Source organism: Scylla paramamosain, chromosome 28, assembly GCF_035594125.1.
Source record: "Scylla paramamosain isolate STU-SP2022 chromosome 28, ASM3559412v1, whole genome shotgun sequence".
In the NCBI taxonomy this organism is placed as follows: Eukaryota; Metazoa; Arthropoda; class Malacostraca; order Decapoda; family Portunidae; genus Scylla; species Scylla paramamosain.
Genome location: NC_087178.1, coordinates 19,472,018 through 19,494,866, shown reverse-complemented (window position 1 = coordinate 19,494,866; position 22,849 = coordinate 19,472,018). Strand labels below are relative to the sequence as shown.

The following is a 22,849-nucleotide window of genomic DNA, read 5'->3' as shown; positions in this document are numbered from 1 at the left end:
CTTTATGCTTTTTTAATACATACCAGTGACAAAATGTGATGTATCTAAATTAATGAGAGTAGTTTTCAAGCTTATGAGACGATACTGGGACATGGAGTTTTTATTTTATACATTTATTTTACTACTAATCACCCAATTTATTTATCTTTGAAGTTTTTATTTTGGCATTTATTTTTCTTGTTTTTTTATTTATCCATTCATTTTATTAGTTTTAGTGGGACATGGAGAGGAAGCAGCTGCTGTCATCAAAATCAGTGTGCTCGTAGAGACGACAAAAGCATCATGGCGACGAGAGGATCTAAATACAGTGGGAAAAATTTGATAATTCAAGCTAGAAATGACGGATCTCGGCAGTATTATGGTAAATAGCAATTGATGAGAACACCCATAATTTTTTCCACGTGTGCCCATGGTCTAAGGGAGGGTGGGTGTGGCAATATTAACTAGTGCGTGGCAAGGCTCAGAACTTTTGTCGAGAGAAGGACGTATGTCTGGTTTACGTGATCACAGCTGCCACTGGAAAAGATGATTAATTTTGCCTAACATTTGCGTCGCGTATTGTGACAAAGCTTAAGTGAGCAGTATCCTGGAAGGTGAGATTCCCCGGGAAGGTGAGAGTAGTGGTGAAAACGTTTGGCAGCACAAGGCTGCATTCCCTGGTTCTCTGGGGACGTAGCAGGGCAGATGAGGTTAGGTGGCGCAGTGTTATCAAAATCAAGTTGATATAATTCAAAGTGACAACGTATTCTAAACCCATCCTATTGTGTTATAATTATGTTCATCCCAAGAATTGTCAAAAATTCATCCTTTGGATTTTAAGATTGAACTATTAAATCCTGATAGACTTCGACATGCTTTTAATCAATATGGTCCCATCCTATATTTATTATTTGTCTTTTCCTTTGACTATGATGGATGATTTTAGTAAATGTAAAGAAAATTATAATCGTAAGAGAAAGTTTGGGATAGATGCTCCATTTACTCACCATCGTCATACTCAGTAATAAATATATGGTTATGTTAGGTTATGTACAGTTAATTTAGTGCTCTTGGGGTATCTAGGGGGCTGTTTAGTTAGAATAGGTTAGGTTAATATTAGAAGATCTGGAGGGGTTACAGCCCCCTGGTTAGGTTAGGTTAGTGTCCTGCTTGTTTGTGTGGTGGGGGGTATATAACAAAAAAATTATTTGCTATGGAAACAGTTACTAGATTCATTCAAAGCACATCTAAATTCACCAGAAAAATGTCTTGTCCAAAATTGTTAGGCAAGTGAAAAATATAAATTTACCGAAGCAAGAAGAGTTTGTAAGAAGTACATATAAGAAAATTAGAGAAAAGTCATTTGGAAGGTAGGAGGTAGAAAAGTACATGTATGAAAGACCTGCTTGTAGAGGCCAAGAGCTTGAACAAGCAAGCAAGGAGTGTTCAGATTGGCAAGGATGGACAATCTTCTGCCCCGGCCACCCACTTGGCAGATACCCCCCTGAGAGAGCAAGGTGTGAGATAGTTAGATAGCAGATAAAGAGCAAAGCTCCAAACATACAAGTTCTGCTGACCTTTGAAGTTGTTTCAGTGACCAGTATACATAAAGAGGGGGAGTGTGTGTGTTTCTACCCAGTGGATCAGTTATATGTAAATATATAGGCAATGATACTCAGAAAATATCAACACATGTGAGGGAAAGCTATATGAATTTTGGAAAGAGCAAAACCTTGAATTTAACTCTAAGGCAAAATTGTCCACCACATGTTGGCAATAATGCAGTAAACCTGCAAACCTGCAGCCTCAGGCTTTCTAAGCCTCTTCCAGCTGGATGTCTGTGAGTCTGCGATATTCATTTATGCATACATTTTAGGCATTTAGTTCTAAAGAATATACTTAGCTAAAAATAATAGTGAAAAGTTGGTATGACACCTGCAAAACCTGTTTGTTTCAGCACAGTCTTATTTCAGAAGAATTTGTCTTGGTGTTGGTGTTGGCTTGCATCCCTCATCTGTGGAAGTTAGCTGTATGTAAATATAGAAGTATATTTAAATAGATATTGGCATTTATTTGTAAATAACTGATTGTTTTCTACATCAACAGAGCACGATGACAGAGGAATGGCTCGTAGCAGTGGAGGTGGTGGTGGCCGAGGTAACTTTAGGTACCACAATTCTGGAGGAAGGTACCGAGGAGGAAGAGGAGGACGAGTGTGGGATGCTAACTGGGAAGATGGCAGAAGTAACCGTTTCCCTGAGGTAATTTTTCAGATCTTGTTTGTACCATTTATTTGTTACTTGCGGTATACATAGTACACATATTAGTTAACACATACAGCGACAAGTGCATAAGTATCTGTAACTGGCCAAGTCAGTGGGGCATCAAGTGTGCAAAATTTATGCATTTATATTTATTTATTTATTTATTTTTATTTAGTTTTCAATACTTTTATTTTATTTATTTTATTTTTTTATTTTTTTATTTCATTTTATTTATTTATTTATTATTATTATTTATTTATTTATTTATTTACTTATATATTTTTTTTTCTTTTATTATTATTTATTTTTTATTTTTTATTTATTTATTTATTTTTATTTTTTTTTCTTTTCCCTCATGTGGTGGGATACTTGTTACCTTATTTTTTCATGCCTGCCATTCACACGATAATTATAAAAGCCTTGTGTGGCAACATATCAAGCCTTTGTTATGTGGCTGATAAAAGGCCAGATGGTGGTGGTGCAGGTAAATTATGGATGTTTGTTAGCCAGTGTAGGAGTAAGGAGGAAGGATTTTTTATACCCAATGCATTCGTTTTTATTTATTTATTTATTTATTTATTTATTTATTTTTTTTTTTTGCTCAACACCAGTAAAATTACGCTGCTAGAAATTTCGTAATGCCGTACAGGTTGTGCTCCTGTCATTCTTTTACAGAAGCAAGTAATACATTTTTTATTTCATATATGTATAATTAGCCCATATCCTACAAGTTAAGCTTCTTTCTATATGCCATTCTAAGTATAATCACCAGACTTACATCTAAATGATGATATGAAACTGTAATGAAAATTATTATTATTATTATTATTATTTATTTTATTTATTTTTTTTTTTTTTTTTTTTTATGTAGGAAGGACACTGGCCAAGGGCAACAAAAATCCAATAAAGAAATATGCCCACTGAAATGCCAGTCCCATAAAAGGGTCAAAGCAGTGGTCAAAAATTGATGAATAAGTGTCTTGAAATCTCCCTCTTGAAGGAATTCAAGTCATAGGAAGGTGGAAATACAGAAGCAGGCAGGGAGTTCCAGAGTTTACCAGAGAAAGGGATGAAGGATTGAGAATACTTGTTAACTCTTGTGTTAGAGAGGTGGACAGAATAGGGGTGAGAGAAAGAAGAAAGTCTTGTGCAGCGAGGCCATGGGAGGAGGGGAGGCATGCAGTTAGCAAGATCAGAAGAGCAGTTAGCATGAAAATAGCGGTAGAAAACAGCTAGACATGCAACATTGCAGTGGTGAGAGAGAGGCTGAAGACAGTCAGTTAGAGGAGAGGAGTTGATGAGACGAAAAGTTTTTGATGCCACCCTGTCTAGAAGAACAGTATGAGTGGAACCTCCCCCAGACATGTGAAGCATACTCCATACATGGACGGATAAGGCCCTTGTACAGAGTTAGCAGCTGGTGGGGTGAGAAAAACTGTCGGAGATGTCTCAGAACGCCTAACTTCATAGAAGCTGTTTTAGCTAGAGATGAGATGTGAAGTTTCCAGTTCAGATTATAAGTAAAGGACAGACCGAGGATGTTCAGTGTAGAAGAGGGGGACAGTTGAGTATCATTGAAGAAGAGGGGATAGTTGTCTGGAAGGTTGTGTCGAGTTGATAGATGGAGGAATTGAGTTTTTGAGGCATTGAACAATACCAAGTTTGCTCTGCCCCAATCAGAAATTTTAGAAAGATCAGAAGTCAAGCGTTCTGTGGCTTCCCTGCGTGAAATGTTTACCTCCTGAAGGGTTGGACGTATATATATATATATATATATATATATATATATATATATATATATATATATATATATATATATATATATATATATATATATATATATATATATATATATATATATATATATATATATATATATATATATTATATATATGTGTGTGTGTGTGTGTGTGTGTGTGTGTGTGTGTGTGTGTGTGTGTGTATTATTTATGGATCAACTTGAATTTTTTTTGTTTCAGGGACACTGGCGTGGCAACAAGAGGGGTGGCAGCAGAGGAGGCCATGGCCCACGCAGACCTCAATACAAAGATGATGATACAGAGATGACTGGCTCTAGGGAGAAGAATCGGTAATTATATGTTTCTTGAGTATGTCTTAAATTTATGTATACCACTCTAACATAACATTATTTGATTTCCAGATTATGTGAGTAACAATATATTTTCTTTATTTTTGCCTGTGATCCCTCTAGAGGAGTTATTGACAATGCTAAGTAAAAAGGAGGCAGACATGACTCATCACTACAAAATATAAGAATTGTTGGAAGGTGCACATAATTAATGAATGCCAAGAGAAGTGTTCATCCAAGTGGTGATTGTTCTTCATTCAGGCGCCAGGATCAGTACAAGCGGCGTGGCGGTCGACCTCATGTTAACAATACCAACAACAGGATGGGCTGGTACAAAGCAATGGTGAGTTGATCTACACAGTTACTCCATCTTGTATAGTTTATCATCTCATTTTGTTATGCAATTAATCTAAAAAAAATAAATGGACTGTAAAACTATTTGATGTCCCTTCACCATATTCCCTTTGTGTTAAACTTATTACTGTGGTCAAGTTATGGTCTTAATCTATGACAAGTAGACTGCAGATTGCAAAGGTTCAATTCCCTTTGTGTTAAATTTAATTACTGTGGTCTTAATCAATGACGAGTAGACTGCAGACTGTAAAGGTTCAGTAATTCGTGAAGTGATAAAACCAAAAAACTAATCCCTTTATCATTTCTTTCCTGAGTCATGATCCTTATTCATTTTAGTGTAGAAGCTGCTTCAAGATTATGACAGTGATATACATCACTGATTCAGTATCAGCAGTTACCTTTTTCATTATCACCATCCTCAGATAAAAGACGGTGTTAACTACGACCGCCAGGAAGTTTTGGAAAACATCCGATCTCTTGTCCATGAGCCGTTCATCCCAGTGCTGGTAAGACTACAGAGTGAAAGTGAAAAGAAGGCTATTTGTTTAATGTGTATAATCTTTATAATAATGTTGCAGGTTTTATATATATATATATATATATATATATATATATATATATATATATATATATATATATATATATATATATATATATTATGTCTCCTATTTCTCTCTCTCTCTCTCTCTCTCTCTCTCTCTCTCTCTCTCTCTCTCTCTCTCTCTCTCTCTCTCTCTCTCTCTCTCTCTCTCTCTCTCTCTCTCTCTTCATAATGTAGAAGACAGTATGCAGTCTTCATAATGCAGAAGACAGTATATATATATATATATATATATATATATATATATATATATATATATATATATATATATATATATATATATATATATATATATATATATATATATATATATTATGTCTCCTATTTCTCTCTCTCTCTCTCTCTCTCTCTCTCTCTCTCTCTCTCTCTCTCTCTCTCTCTCTCTCTCTCTCTCTCTCTCTCTCTCTCTCTCTCTCTCTCTCTTCATAATGTAGAAGACAATATGCAGTCTTCATAATGCAGAAGACAGTATATATATATATATATATATATATATATATATATATATATATATATATATATATATATATATATATATATATATATATATATATATATATATGTATAGACGATGTAGTTTTGTAAAGAAATAAAAAGCATTGAATATATATTAATGCTTATGATGCTCTATTTATACACTTATATTTAGGTTTCTCTCTCTCTCTCTCTCTCTCTCTCTCTCTCTCTCTCTCTCTCTCTCTCTCTCTCTCTCTCTCTCTCTCTCTCTCTCTCTCTCTCTCTAAAAAGCCATTCATTGTGATGTTTTATTTCTCCATAGCTCTCATAGTAACATGTATATTGGAAGCATAAGTTTGATTTTTTAACACCAGCTGTCCCCAAAATGTATATTCTCACAGATTGGGCTTATTAGTTAAAATTCCAGTGCAGCTATTAGGCTTAAGTTTTGACTATTTGTTGCAGTATGAGGTGGAAGGGAGGTCCTTGGTGTTCTACCTGGAGGACAATGGCCCTGCTGTTCAGGCCATCTCTGAAATAAGCCGCCGGCTCACTATGTCCAATGGCGATAAGCTAACCATTTTCTTCAACCGCTCGCCTCCACCAAACAGGCCCCTCACTCAAGCACAGGTTGGTGGCAAATTATGTGTTTCATTTTATTCATGAAAAAATCAAGTAAAACTCATGGTGCCTCATTTAAATTTTTAATATTTTCTAAAGAATCTTTACAAATTCTTATTATTCTTTCCCTGTTTCAAAGTTCACTATTTTGTCATTTGTTTTCTAATGAAATGGAAAGTTTTATATACCTTAGAAATTTTTCCTGCTCTTCCTTGAGGGAATGCTTGTAAATGTTATTTTGAATGTGTGTTGCCTGTTGATGTCTTGGTTTTCTCTGCCTTTAAAGGGGATGTCATTTAGATATGTAAACAGTGATTACTATAAATCTGTGTAGTCATGTTCCATTATTATGGTTAAGACCACATGTGCTGTCAGTAGAGGGGAGCAATTACTTTTTTCTCTGTCTCACAGCAAGAAAAGGTGATGCAAGTCATGAGTGCTCACTACTCACCTGAGATGAAAAGGCTTGACCTCAAGAACTTTCACAATGACACCAGTAAGTAAATCAGTCCATTTCTGCTCAGATGTAGTAATCCTTTCAAATGTTTGGATTTCCCCTAGCTTCAGTTATGCACAGGTTTGCTCTATGGTTTACAAATGAATGAGAATTCACATTACAGTAGCTTTCTGTATTTTTTATTGAATTTTTTAGTTTGATTAGTTAGCATTTCTAAAAAAGCAGGATTTTGATAAATTATAATATAATTGACATCATAATACAGTGATTCATTAGAATTCTGGTCAGTATTTGGTTTACATAACACAAGTAGAACAAGTTACTTTTCCAGTGAATGAAATTTCTCTCTCTCTCTCTCTCTCTCTCTCTCTCTCTCTCTCTCTCTCTCTCTCTCTCTCTCTCTCTCTCTCTCTCTCTCTCTCTCTCTCTCTCTCTCTCTCAATATTAAATGTATGAGATCTGTTTGTATTAAAACAGTATTTTTCTAAACAGCATTGGTCAAGGAGAGCATCTTCTGCCCCTTGTACCGACAGCCCAACATGCAGATTGTTGTGAACATCATCATGGAACACATCCCACATGTAGAAGAAATTGACCTCAGCCACAACAAAATTACTTGCTTAGATGAGCTGGAGCGCCTTATGTCATCCTGTGTCAACCTCCATCGACTCAGCTTGAAAAAGAATAAGGTAATTATTCTCATAGTGATTGAGTTTTTCTGTTTTATAGTTCTAACAATATAAATACTTACTAATCATCTCCATGTCTTTTTTTACCTGCAGCTTACCAGCCCAGACTCCTTGGATAAACTTTCTGGAATGCAGATTACTGATCTTACCCTGGAAGACAACCCTCTCTGTGACAGATTTCGTGACACAGAGAGCTACATCAGGCAGGTTCATTGGGTTTCTGACCCAGGTTGAATTCCTCTTAGTAGGACTATCCATTTCTGAATGTGAATTTAAAGGAAGTGTAAAGCTTACTTTCTGGATAAATAAGCTTGAAGTTGGCTACCATGTAGAACCCACTTAATGCCATCCCCTTGTGGGGAGTTCTTGGAGCTGGCATCAGATGAAGTTGACATTATATTCAGGAAGAATAAACAAAGCTTGCTGAGATATTAAAATTTTAAGAAGTAAGCCTGTATTTGCCAGGCACTTGTTTGAAATTGAAAACAGACACTGCTTTTTGACATTTGCCTTCTCAACACAAGTAGAAATAGCTCTGGTGTTGATGTATGCTTGCCACATATTAGTACTGTTTACTTTAATTCTAAGTCAGTAATTCTTCATTGATAATGTCTGAGACTCATAATTTTACTTTGAAAACTGTGCTTTACTCATCACAACAAAACATAAAAGTTACAATATTGAACATAAAAATTAATGTGGAGACATGTCTGAGGGCTTTGGTTTTGAATGTGAGAAGTGAGCACTTTTACCCATATGTGACAGTTTTAATACATTCTTATTTTTCATTCAGGTGATTTCCAGACTGCTTTTGTGACCTCATGCTTTTTGCTACCAAAAGCAGTGAATTCTTATGTCAAGTGTGTGTATGTACTTGTGTATGTGTGTCATGCTTAGCTCATTTTACACTCTCTTCGGGCAGGTGTGTAAGGGTGAGGGGTCTGGTCTGGTCGTGGCCTGGCACAGCCCTCGTCCACACCACTCCTGCCTCACAACACCTTCGTATTGTGGAGCACATTTCCACATTCCACCTTTTCATATTGTTTCTTGCAATTTCAATGTTGTAACCATATTTTTTTTTTTTTTTTTTTTTTTTCTGGAGGAAGTATGTATTGGATTTAACTCCATCTGCAGGTTTGTTCTGAGTCTATAAACATGTTTTGGAAGCTCAATTTCTTGACAAGAGAATACTTTGGGGCATTGTTAGTAGACCTCAAAGCAAAATGAACCATAGAGAGGAAGTTATATATGATTCACCTTTATGTAGGATAATGCTTTCTGAGTAACATGGAAATGAGAAATAATTTGTTCTGATTGTGGTATTATACATTTTTGAAAGTCAAACAGGAATGTGTAGGACTACCATCAGTAATTCTGAAGCATGTGGTTTGGATAAAGGGCCCAGATACATTTCTCTCAGTTTTGCACTTATTTTATTGATTCTGTCTTCATGAATAGATTTTGTTTTCTGCCTCCATAAACTATCTTTCCCAAAAATAGGAAAGCAAGCTCTATACTTTCAGTGAGTATCGCAATTTTAACAAGTATTTTGGTTCAGACATTGGTAATTGAAATATCTTGATAAATATATATATATATATATATATATATATATATATATATATATATATATATATATATATATATATATATATATATATATATATGAAAGACTTGCATTTATTCTATGAAAACATTGAAGTAAAGAGATAATAATAGTAAGGAAAATATGTAAGGGAATAAAAAGTAATTTGATCCAAGCAGATGACACAAAAACCCACAACATAGTTATGCATAATAAGATTCATATGAGTGTCAGTATTCATATCACACTCTGATTGTATCTAAGGGACTACTGACCACTGTTATAAATGTTAAGGAAAGGTTTTGTCATACATAAACCTATCCTATAATTTGTAACCTATGTCACCAATATCTTTAATGCAAAATTGTTCTTTGCAGTCAAAGAACAGTTTTTCCTCCATTCTTTACTTTTCTTTTGTTTATATTCAAAAGAAAAGGAAGGAAATGGAAAAACAGTATCCACTGACATCTTGGCCTGATGGATTATGACAATATAACTGTTTTTCAGTAGGCTTAATAGAGTATTGAGTTTAATTTTTTATTTGTGAAAACCAGAAACAATACATGTAACATTCGGTGATATATTGTTTATTCATCAAAGCCATTTTAAGTTTTATATATTCATACAAAAAATATATTTGCATAATTTCTGTTACCTAGTATTTTGTAATATGAAGAATGGTCAAGCTCAGATTATTTTTCATTTGAGTCCCAACAATGGTGTATTATGCTGTTGTTTAGCTTTCTGGGAGTATTTTATGAAACATTCCTAGAATTATTGTCAGTGGATATAATGTTAGGAGGTTGAAAAAATGCAGTCCTATATTTTGTGAGCGTACTGCACAAACTGCCTCCATTAAGTAGTCAAGAGATATTGTATTATGTTATCACAAAGCATGTACCACCTGATAGATTATTACCTTTTCTGTCTGTTTTACCAATGTTCTTTTTCTGCTCAAATGAATCTACTGTCAATAGACACAGACACCTGTAACAAGAACAGGCATGTCCTATGCTTTGACATCATTTTATTAGGAAACAAGTTATTAATGCATCAAATGCCTTTCACCTTTTTTTATTTTATTTTTTATTTATTTTTTTTTTATTACCTTGGCACAGCTAATGCATAAAATATTGTTTTTTTTTCTTTTCTTTTCTTATTTTCTTCTTACATTGTCCTGTATGTGAAAGATGACTTGCAAATATGGCATAGAAAGCAAGAACAAGGTGTGAAATACTTTTTACCATCTATACTCCTATATTACTGGTTCAGAGTAACTTTCATGGAATGTGATTTGTACTTGTCTTTATCAGATAATGCTTTTCTATAAAAATTTTAAAGACTCATATACTTCAAGGTTGAAATCTAAATTGAAGCAGAGGCAGCAATTAAGATGTGGACATCACTTCATATACTTCATGATTTTGAAGGAGAAGAAATGATGAGGTGGAGGAGGAGAAAGTTGTCCTGGATCCAGCTGATTGACATGCAGTGAGTGGCAATGTCAAACATGACTACCACAACTTACCAGGTGGAGGAGGAGAGGAGCAATGTCAGTAACTGCAGCATACTCATCAGCAACAGGATCCATGGGACAAAGTGTAGAAGGAGGATCCTCGGAGGAGGAGGAGGTGTGACAGTATTCATCACCCACTCTGGGTCACTGCAGCACTGCACCCAAACACTTGAACACCAATCTTTGTCTTCATGGTGTTGCAAGATGTGGGACAATTCACAAGCTTTAACCTCTGCTTTCTTTTTCTACTTACAGTGTGTTTGAAAACATTGAAGTGGTTCATCATGATCCAGTTATATAAATGGTCTCCAATACAATATCAACTTAATTTCAGTACATTCATGATCCAAGAAAGTGACTCCTATTTAACTGCAAAACATCAAGATAAAGTCATTTATGTTTGGTTGTGGTATTCATAGCCATCATTAGTGTTAAGTAGAAGAATTTTGTTATTTGGTTGTTCTGTTGCTATACATCCATGAAAATAGTTTTGAAGTCATCACATCATAAAACTGAACTTGCCATCCATGATAGATTCAATATCATCATTTTGAGGCTTAGCAACTGGAAACCTCTGCAGAAAATCATAGAATCATAACTTCTTTCTCCAAACTATGAACTAGTAATCATCACTTGAAAGTTTTGTACATGGTACCACAAGATCATGAAGCCATCTTTTACACTTTAGTTGTTTCTGAAGTCATCACACTTACCAAGGATTATGAAGCTGTCTTTCATATCAAAAACACGGGAAGCTTTCATCACCTGAAGCTTTTGGAGCCATCATTCACTGCAAGACTTTGAAGCTATTACCCATGTTTGATCAGGAACCCAAGAGATTTTAAATATACTATCCACACAAGAAGATTATGAAGCTGTCATCCACATTACAAGATTCCGAAGCTGTCAGTGAAATAACAAGTTCATAAAGCTGTCATCCCCACCAAGTTGAGAAGCTATTATCTGCATTGCAAGATGTTAAGAAGTCACCCACACTACTGAAGTTAAGAATCCATAGTCTATACGACAAGGTCATCATCTGTCTTACAAGATTATAAAGTCATCAGTCACATCACAAGAATGTAAAAGCCATCTGTCTGAGTGGCCATTGTCTTCACTGAAATATCAAGCTGCCACCCACACTACTGCAGTTAGGAACTCATCATTTACACAGTGTTATCACCATTCATTTATTAGTAAGATTCAGTTGGTCAAGCAAGAATGTTTTCCAAATGTACTCACATGACTGACCACGACAAGCAGTATGTATCAGGTGGAAATAGATTTTGTTTATTTATTTATTTATTTTTTTTTTTTTTTTTTTTTTTTTTTTTTTTAGCTATTCTATAGAAATAATTGTTGAAACAAGTTGTTTCCATGTTAATCCTATAAAGGATGTTTACTCTGCCATGTGGATTTCCTTGTCTTAAGTCACTCTCAGGACCTATGGGTTCACAAAACCTTCATTGTAAAGGATTTTGAGAATCTTGTGGTTGCAGGGTGCCTTAATCTTTTTATGAATTGATTAAAATCATTTTTCCACCTTCCCCATTACCAAATAAGTGGGGTTTCCAGGAAAGAAACAAAAGATTTTGAAAGTGAAGAATTCCTCTTCTGTTTCTTTCTTGTTTTGTGGAAATCTTTGTTTTTCTTAAGGAGTTGGTGTTCCCAACCCTTCTAGGTATATTTTATCATTCACAAAATGTAAAAATCTCTGAATCATGTCTGAGAACTGAATATCAGCCATGTCTTGGCTAAACCCAATATAGAAGAAGCAGCAGCTTATTTCACTGTTTCTCAATGTAATGGAGAATCATGCAGTGCATAAAAAAAATTGTCATATGTATATGTAGACTCTTAGATATGAAAATCAAAGTGGGAGTTGAAGCTGTTTGATATTGTGTTGCTTATATATATATATATATATATATATATATATATATATATATATATATATATATATATATATATATATATATATATATATATATATATATATATATGTGTGTGTGTGTGTGTGTGTGTGTAATTTTTTTTTTTTGGGGGGGGAGGGGGTGGCATTTGAAGTGTCATCTGCTGGAAATGTAGATAACCAGTTTCAAATAGAATACATGATTTTTTTCATGGTATTGGGAAAGGGTTGTAAAATTAATTCCAAGAGTTTATAATTTTTAATTCAAGTTTAATAAAACTTGGAGAGTATATTTTAATTAGAATTATATAACCAGTGCTTAATATGCACAAATAACCAAAATACATGTTAAACAGCTGCTATGCAGCCTCTCTCTCTCTCTCTCTCTCTCTCTCTCTCTCTCTCTCTCTCTCTCTCTCTCTCTCTCTCTCTCTCTCTCTCTCTCTCTCTCTCTCTCTCTCTCTCTCTCTCTCTCTCTCTCTCTCTCTCTCTCTCTCCATATAATGTACTGGATGAAAACCTATTCTTTGGATGCATCTTGTCTAATCTGATTTAGTTGAAAATTTCATTTATGGAAGCAATTTTTACTCTAATCTACATGAAACCAAAGCAAAGTTTGATTCTCATCCTTGATATTTTATTTTAATTAATTTATTTGTTTACCTTTTATTTATTTATTTATTTATTCATTATTTTATTTCGTTTATTATTTTATTTTTATATTTTTTAAGCTATCTTGCAAAATTATCATAGCCCAGTTCTTGGTCCCAAGTAGTGTTTTTATAATGGTGTGGGGAAGTTCACTTCTGGCAGTAGGCTAGTCCTGAATGAATAATGTCACTCGATTTTTGGTCCCAGGCGGCTCCCTCATGATGCCGTTAATCATCCTGTTTCTTCTCCCTCAGTGCTGTGAGAAAGCGGTTTCCGAAGGTATTGTACTTGGTAAGTCCTGACTTGTATACATTAATATTTAGTAGTGCCACATTTATTAAATTTCATATTGCTAATGCTTAGACTGAATATTCCTCTTATGGTTTGAGGGTGCTGAATGTATTAGTAAAACTGCTTCTTTATAACAGGATGGCCAGGAGCTTCCAAAACCAATTGGATTTGAAGTTGATGAAGAGGTCACCAAAATTCCTAAGTCTATACCAACATATTTTGTTGAACCAAATGCACAGAACCTGGTAACAGTGTTTCTGCAGGAGTATTACAAGGTGGGTCAACACTTCCTTTTTCATATTGATTGTGCAAGGCAGTTTAACATCCTTTGATTATTATTATTTACAGATTTTTTTCCTTATTTGTCCATTCACTTTGATTTAGTTTTATTAAATGTATAAATTTAGATTTAAATGTCAAAAAACGTAATTGTATATCAGATTGCCTTTTTTTTTTGTTGGAAATTTAGGCTTGATTTGTAACATCAAGCTATTTTAGCAAAAACATTTCTTGAATAGAACATACAGTGGGTGCCAAAATATGAGATATACTTGATCCTTTAAATGTACCTGCGTCATGATGAAAGATGTTATGAAAATTGTAAATCAAAAGCAAATCAAACAAAAACTCATGATAGTGGGGTGTCTCTTCACCCTTTGTCTTCAGCACATCTTTCACCCTCTTTGGCATATTGTTGGTGACTGACTGAAAGTAATCTAGGTCCATGTTTATGTCTGTCACTTCAGTTAGAGGGGATAGGAAGGACACTTGCTTTTATAACTTTTAACCCATTGTATCAGGTTAAGGTCTGGACTAATCCCAGTCCATCTCATCACTCCACTAACAGTCTACCCACATGTTTAATTAAGTTGTGTGGAAAGGAACAGTCATGTATAAACATTTTGAAATCAAGTTCATTACAACAGGTTGCACCAGATCTTGTAGAAATTATTCATAGTGTTCCAAATTTATGGTGATAGTTTTGGTAAGAAGTTAATTGAGTGAGCTTTATGTTATGCCATTCCTCTTGGTTCCAATTAATGTATTGCTTAACAAAATGAGGATGTTTTAAGTCATATTTTATCTGTCAGGGGGGGGTCTTGTGGGCCACACCACATGATGGAATGTTGAGGTGATGTCAAAGGCAATGCTAGATAGTCCTGATAACAATGCCCTTGAGAAGTTTAGGATATCTTGATTTAATATCTTTTGCTTTCAAATTTGGGTTTCTAGTTGCAGCAACCTTCAGTAGTCTATGTTATGTTGGTCTTTTCTTCAGCATTCAATGTGTTTCTTAAACTTGCAGATCTGCATCAGCAAGTACTTCACAAACTGTTGCAAGGAAACAATCATTGTCTTATTGTAGCCAGTTTGCTGCCAAGTCTTTGTTCATCACATTTTCTTATTCAGTGTGAAGATCTTTACTTTTCAATCAAACAGCATCGGCTTGCCAAACACTTTGTAGCATTGGAAGCAATACAAAACAGCAGGAAATCTCTTACACTGTGGGTAGCATTGGAAGCAATGCAAAACAGCAGAATCTCTTACACTGTGGGTTAAATGCTGTGGCAATAAATTTCCAACTGTCCACCCCTTGAAGGCACAATAAGCAAGTGCCTTGAGAGGAGAGGCCTTGCCAGGCATGGTTGAACTGCCAAATACCATCAGACATGGCATAATTTAAGTGTAGAAATTTTCATGCAATACTAAATGAGACCTACTGAAGTTTGGGAGAGATTGAGATAGGGCTTCATGTAATATGGCACCCATTATATTTCTGTTAATTTTAGTGGTAGTTTCCTGCGCACCTTAGTTTGCATTAAATGACTGTTGATTTCCTTTTCAGATCTTTGATGCTACAGACAGACTAAAGCTGCAGGAAGCATACTCACAACATGCATTGCTATCCCTGTCCTGCAATTTTCCCTGAATCAGGACCAGGTGCCCGGTGAGTTGCCACATTTGGCCAATATGTTGAGATACATGCAGATTCTAGTAAACTCAGGTACTGTAATGAAAGATAACTGATCAGACCTATCCTGTAATGCCACCTTTCACATTGTTTTGTTTTGTTCAACAGGTTCACCTCACTGTATAATGCAGAAAACAGAAACCTTAAGAAAATTACCAACAATGAACGAAGGTACAAGCTGGTGGTGCAAGGACGCAACAACATTGGCACGTTCTTGAGTTCCTTGCCCCAAACCAACCACGATTTTGATGTCCTTTGAAGTAGATGTTCCCTTAGCTGAGGTAAGGTGTTGACTGTAAGATTGGATTTAAAATATTTTATCTGTTTATGAAGAATAAGCATTCCTCAGACAAGAAAATGTTGCATAGTAAAAAGATTAAATCGAAAGAGACTGTAAAGCACTCTCTGGTCATAAGTTCAAATTCCCTTATGAATACAAGGGCCAAGATTGATATTGCATTACTTTTCCATTCTATAACACTGGTAACCCAAATTTTTTAAGTCTTTCTATATGGAGATTCTATTATGCTATAGTATCTTTGTTGCCATTATCTATACCTATTCCAGGTTTTTTAATGTCTTTAGATGGGATGACTATACTTGAGTTGCATACTTGCTTGTATAGTTGAATTAATTTCTTTTGTTAGCTCATATTCTCTCTTATAGTTAAAGACATTTCATTTATAAAGATTCTATATTTCAATCCAACTATCTTATATATATATATATATATATATATATATATATATATATATATATATATATATATATATATATATATATATATATATATATATATATATTCTTCTTTGATGACATCCTTCTTGGTTGCCAGTCCTTGATCGTTTTCTTGTTTCTGTTAATTGACTCTCATCCCATCATGTACTCTTTTGTGTGTCTTTCACTCATCACTCCCTAATTCTGATCACTCTAGTTGATGTCTGATTCTTTGCCTGTGTGAGGGAGACAGGTCACTTTTCATTAAAGAAACCAAGACTATACTTCAGCACAAGAGTGGTCCATTATAAAAGGGTTTCTCTCTCTCTCTCTCTCTCTCTCTCTCTCTCTCTCTCTCTCTCTCTCTCTCTCTCTCTCTCTCTCTCTCTCTCTCTCTCTCTCTCTCTCTCTCTCTCTCTCTCTCTCTCTCTCTCTCTCTCTCTCTCTCTCTCTCTCTCTCTCTCTCTCTCTCTCTCTCTCTCTCTCTCTCTCTCTCTCTCTCTCTCTCTCTCATATGTTCAAATATTTATGTGTTTGCAGGCCAACCTGATGGTTGTGGTGGTGAGTGGAGTGTACAGCCAAATTGCAGACCGCAATCCTCCCATCCGCTCGTTCAAGCGCACTATGATCATCATCCCTGAAGGGAATGGTTACTGCATCACCAATGAGCAGCTGTATCTCACCAATGCTACTGTTGACCAAATTAAGGTTAGAAAAGCTATTACATTTACACTTATTTCTTTACATTCTCTGTGACCATTTTATTCAGTATTTAACAATCTGGAATCCTCAAGTAACCAGAGGACTGGTACTTCTGAGAGATGCATCATAGCTCTGAGTGTTGGCATCAGAAATTTATCTTTGTTGACAAACAGCATAAAAAAGATAAGAATGAGATTTTCCAAAGAGCTTTGCTGTTTTTTTTTTTTTTTTTTTTTTTTTTTTTTACCTAGTTCTTCTGATTTATCAGGGCTAAGATGATACCTACTTGTAATTGAGAAATTTTGGTTTTGTCTTTGGGAACTGCTACCCTGAGTGAATGCCCTTGGACCATAGTTAGGATATGAACCTATGCATCTGGAGATCCATCTGCACACACTACCATGGCAAATGAGAGGTGATAATGTGATGTGAATGAGCTGTCTGAAGAATGATAAAAGAAGGTTGGCAGTTGGAAGTGCAGGTATTAGGAGAGCTTTGGAAAACATGAATGTCTGGAGACTCCAAACCCAGTCACTGGCACATGAGCCATGCATGGTGTTCAATTTATAAGTAAAACTTGTATGATGAAATCAGTATTTATTTGCACAACTTTGTGAATGTTTCATTTGTACTCATGTGTTCATTCATTGAATTAATTTTACTTGTATTTTTGCAGAAAGCTTTTAAAGAGCCTCCAGCAAAGGACCCTCAGCCAGTTGCAGTACCTAATGTAGAAGCACAGCAGAAAGAGACCATGGTTTTGAAGTTTTCGGAGGCTTCTGGAATGCTGCCATGCTACTCCCTACAGTAAGTAACTGTATCATTTTAAATTAAATGCTGTTTTTTACTTCCTTTCATAAGTCATTAACATCTTATTCATCACTTAATTGTTGCTATGTATATTGACATAAATGGTTTATGAATTCTATCTTCATTGAATTTCATAATTAATTATTGCATATTGATGCCAAAATGCTCTCTGTAATGAGATTCACACATCTGCCTTCAACTTTTGTACCTACATAAGTCAAATTATTGCTAGTTGTCATAATACTTTAATGATTTGGAAGATTGCTTTTGTAGTTTCTTAAACAATCCCTAGGAGTTCTGCATCACCTTATCATAGATATGTACATTACACATTTTCCAACATATAGCCCAAAAAATTCCAGTATTTCAGGGGAACTAAAATCTTAAAATAGAAAACAGTAAAAATCATCAGAAATTAATTTGCATAGTATATCAGGTGGAAACGGTAAGGGAAGGATTAAAAGAGATCTTCATGGCCTATACAGTCATTCATTAGTTCCTGTCACAGGGTCAAACTTTAATAAATTTTATGGGCAGAATAGCCAAACTGAAATAATACATATCAGAGCATATATTGGGGAATTTCATAAAGAAATCAATATCACCCTGTGGTAATGAATATGAAAATGTTTCACTGACTAAACAAACACATGGGGGTTCCTACATGATAACATGACATGACATGACTCCCTACATGGGGGTCACCATGATAGGGATCTAAAGGGCAGCAGCCAACTACCTCTGGGAGATCATGGGACAATTGTGGCTGCAGTAAAACCAGATTATAGGGATTGATGCCATGGTTATATAAGAAATAACCAGTGCTCACTTGATGGTTGGGTTGAAACATCTTAATTTCCAAGAACCAAATCCACCAGTTTTTCACACCAGCTATCCACCTCACACCACAGCTATCCACATAAAGGCACACCATGAGTAGGCTATGAGGATTTTTGCATTTTCCGCAGCAAGCCCCAGCAGTGCCCAGACAATATGGAGATTAATGTCTAGTGGGAATAATATGGGAACACACAACATCCAAAAGAGTCCAGAGACAAGATATCACAGCCTCTCTTGGGAAGAATAAAGAGAAATGGCATAATCCTAAGATCAAGTAGGCATTAACTCTCACATCTGAAAGAAACTAAACACTACCTTGCAAGTTGGCAAGAAAAGCAAGCAGATGATAGTTATTCTTCACTTTCACTACCATAACCTTGTGATGCTTCTTTGCAGATGTCTGGAGGAAAATGGATGGGACTTTGACAAGGCTGCTGCAGTGTTCACAAAACTCAAGGCAGAAAACAAAATACCTCCTGAATATTTTCCACCAAGCCAACCCTAAAGTGTTATAAAATGGTTAGATTCCAGTCATCTGAATAGTGTGTTTATATGCAAATATTTTCACCTGCACACACATTTTTCCTTATGTATTTAGGAAGATTTTAGAAATAAGCTCAAGAATATATGAACAGAATGGAAACATTTGAAATATAAAATGCTACAAAGTGAGCCTGATAGACCCGTCCGGTGCCAAAACAAAACTTTTGCCCTTATGTCATCCATGCTGTTTTTTACCCACCTGCATAGAGAAGGATGCAGTTTTAGTACCCACATAACTTCTTACTTGATCTGTTTCAAGTTAAAAGCAGCGTCCTGTAAGCCCGTGGTTGATCAATGAAGTATGTTTGTCACCTGTGGACTTCACTGTCTTTTTAAGGGAGGTTTCCTGATTATTGCAGACGATCTAAAGATTTTGTGATTTTGTGTAAATAGTTACTCCTAATTCTTTTGTGGTATGGGGCAGAGTGGAAAGTATTCTATAACTATAAATTTTGTGATGTATGTATGTAATACATGTACCAGTTAAGTATGTGTATAATTTTTCTTACTTTTTTATGGTCTTGATATCTTATTGCAATCATGAATATGAATGTATATTCATTATAAACATGCACATAATATATACATATATACATTTTAGTTTAGTTAGATCCTACTTAGAGTTCTAATACGACATTGAATGAATATATATTTAGAGTTGCTCATATGCTTCTTGTGTTCTGTGGGATCAATAATGAATGAGTGTGTGGTACTTAAGGAAGCAGGAGTGCTGAGATAGAACAGCAGCACACTCTTGCATCTTTGCTAAGAGTCTAATTTTTTTCTTGGGCTGCCATTAGGAGCGGAGGAGTTGAGTACTCTTGAGAATGGGTAGAGCTGTCGCTCACAGTTCATATTTTATGTCACACTGAACTGTTTACAGTGTGATAATTCTTTGAAGTCATGTCTAGATATTTATGGAACCTGCAATTATTGGAGTTGTCCATATATACATAACAGCCTGGCACCTGACGGGTTAAGAAGAGCAAATGAAAGGACAAGTGCCTCAATCTATTATTAAATTATGATCAAGGTGATCTACATACTGGGTTAGATATTTGAGAGGGTATGGTTCTGTTGTGGTGCAGAATGGGGAAATGTGCTCTATTGTTGCACCCTGATGTGAGACAACTTACTATGCTGTATAGTTGATTCTCCCACATTGGTCAGTATGGACTGATCCTTGCCCCTAGAGGCCCAGAGGATAAAATATGAGGGAGTGCATGCATGTATTTTATATGATTGTGAATTCAAATGTGTGCATGTAGACACCCTGTCACAGCTTCCCTCCCTTAGAGGGTTGTCAACCAGAGATTGGTAAGCAATACTGAGATCTTACAACTTAATTTTAATGGAACCTGATCAGATTGGGCAAACATTAATTTTATTTTAAAAGTACCCATCAAGTATTTGCACATAACAGAGCTAAGATTCCATTATATGCTCATGTCAACCTTTATACATGTCATCCATAGAGGACTGGAGGGTCTTCATCCAGATTGATGCCTGGAGGAACTGATAATACCTGTATATGATGTGGGTCTGGCAAAACTACAGGAATTTTTTTTTTTTTTTTTTTAATGCATTATTTGTGTTTGCAAGATTGCATTTTATCAGTTATAACTTATAAGCAAGGATCTCACCATGTGTGTGAATGTGTGTTTTGTTGTGGCTAGAACTGGTAATTTTCAGCAAGTTTGGTGTTACATTATGCCAGCAATGTTATTCACAACAATCTCTTATTTGTAAGTAAAATAGGACAAGGCAAAAAAAAATCTTCCTCAGTGGATACAGTACAAAATCATGAATTGTATACCGTAGATAAAAAAAAAATATGGTAAATGTGATTGCATACACAAATATTTTGTGTAAACTGTTATGTAGACAGGTGTGTTTAGTTGATAAGCTGATTCGGTGCAGGTTGCAGAACTGCATTAGTCCAGTAGGAGGATGTAAATACATAGCACATTAAATATTCTACAAGATCATACTATTTTCTCACTGATCTTGAAGTCTATATTTCAAGATATTTATAGGTATTATTTATTATTAGTTTTATTTTATTTTGAACTTTTATTTAGTCTAATTGGCAGATAATAGTGAAAGTTAATGGAAGAGTGTTACGGGGTATAGCAAAAATAAGTCAAACAGAACAAAAACTTTCAATTTACTCATTTGTGTATAACAAGACAAATCATCATATAGAAATTGAATTTGTTAGCTTATTATGCCCAGATCTTCATCCTTTATATTTGTGTTTGTCAGTCAAATGAACATTGTATGTTTAATATTTACATGCTCATTTATCTGTAAATAAATATTATTTTGTAATTTTTTGTCTTTCCATGTTTGTGCTTTCAGATATTCCCTTGTAGAGTCAGGATTGTAATTTTGATGTAGCTGTGTAGAGAAAATCCAAAGGAAGGAGGAAAAAAGGGGCTTTCTTTTTTCTTTTTTTTTTTTCATGATATATCATGAGCAGCTTACTATGCATCACAGCAGCCTCTCCTCACTCACATCAAATCACTTGGTGCAATGCTACCTCTCTTTCATGAAAACACATATAGTGTCCACATGATATGTCATGGAATACACATTAGGAAAAGGTGACAGAATTTGCTTTGGCAAAGAACATACAATGGAACTGGCCAAAACAATTTGGAGAAGCAAAAATATTAATCATGTTTGAAGGGCTACATCTTAAGATGGCAGGATGAAGAGTAGTTGGAATATGGCTTGAAGGGAGTGGATGTTACAGATGCTGTGTTACAGATGAGAATAACTACATCTGTGAGAGCAAGTGCCTTTGTCACTACCAGTCATGTTCACAAAAGGTATGCCCACCAAGTAATAGCCGCTGCTCTTTCACCCTATATCACAGAGCATATGATGAGCATGCAGCCTCAGAAGAAGATGGAGACCACTTACATTTTACAGACTGGTGCAAGAAAAAAAATTAATGAATGTCCATAGTTTGCATACTGGGCTTATGTCACTTGAAACTACTATTTTGCTCTTAGTGCAGTCAATAAGGGAAAGTAATTATGATCTGTACATGAAACTTCTCTACTGGTTCTTTGCCCTGGATCAATATCACTACTCAAGGTGGGTCTGTATGCATCCGAGGGATTTACTTAACCTGCTTTGGCTCAGATCCTCTTCTCAAAGACGAATTTAATATAGGACGTTTTGTAATATAAGCCCGAAAGACAGTTTTCAGCAATTGCCAATGATCATGTCCATGAACAACATAATACTCAAATCAAGTGTTGGAGACATTAAAGGCCTTCCTGCTAATCCCTCATGCGCTGATTGCGGGCCCTGGATGACCCGGTTATTTGATGAATTTGAGGCTTCTGTAGAACTGAGGACTCCAAGCACTTATTCATGACATCATGAACAATCACCAGTAGAGGAAAAAATCCAGAAACAGGCTAATTCACTATTAGACGTCATGGATGAGTTTGGTAACCCATTCAGACAACAAGAAAAGGATTTGTATGTCCTTGATTCGAAAGGTGTTATGCCTTCAGAAGTTACTGACCTTGAACAACGTAATTTCTAAGGGGAAAGAGTTATATAACCAGTTTATTGAGAAACGGCTCATCAACAGGACTAAGCTTGTCAGTGATCCTTTTAAAAAAGCAAACCTTCCATTCTTCAAAACCTCATCTTCAAAAGTTATAAGCAAGAACAAACAGAAGGTCACGTCATTGAAACATGACTCTGCATTATTTTCAAGGCTCTGCAAAGGTTGTACCCGTACGTCCCGTAGAAAGGGAGATCTTGATGCATTCTTT

The 22,849-nt window shown here is 35.3% G+C and overlaps 1 protein-coding gene across 1 annotated transcript; it reads left to right on the top strand.

The window, feature by feature from the left end:
- The first annotated feature begins 228 nt into the window (after nucleotides 1–228).
- On the top strand, nucleotides 229–21,380 carry LOC135115096 (nuclear RNA export factor 1-like). The gene is given in 17 exon segments (XM_064031589.1): nucleotides 229–361; nucleotides 2,086–2,240; nucleotides 4,223–4,332; nucleotides 4,594–4,675; nucleotides 5,109–5,192; nucleotides 6,209–6,373; nucleotides 6,776–6,860; nucleotides 7,314–7,510; nucleotides 7,604–7,713; nucleotides 13,429–13,465; nucleotides 13,603–13,740; nucleotides 15,312–15,376; nucleotides 15,546–15,681; nucleotides 15,683–15,718; nucleotides 16,695–16,862; nucleotides 17,533–17,663; nucleotides 18,903–21,380. Coding segments are annotated over 17 exon segments (1,887 nt in total). The 5' UTR covers nucleotides 229–282; the 3' UTR covers nucleotides 19,012–21,380.
- Nucleotides 21,381–22,849: the final 1,469 nt, after the last annotated feature.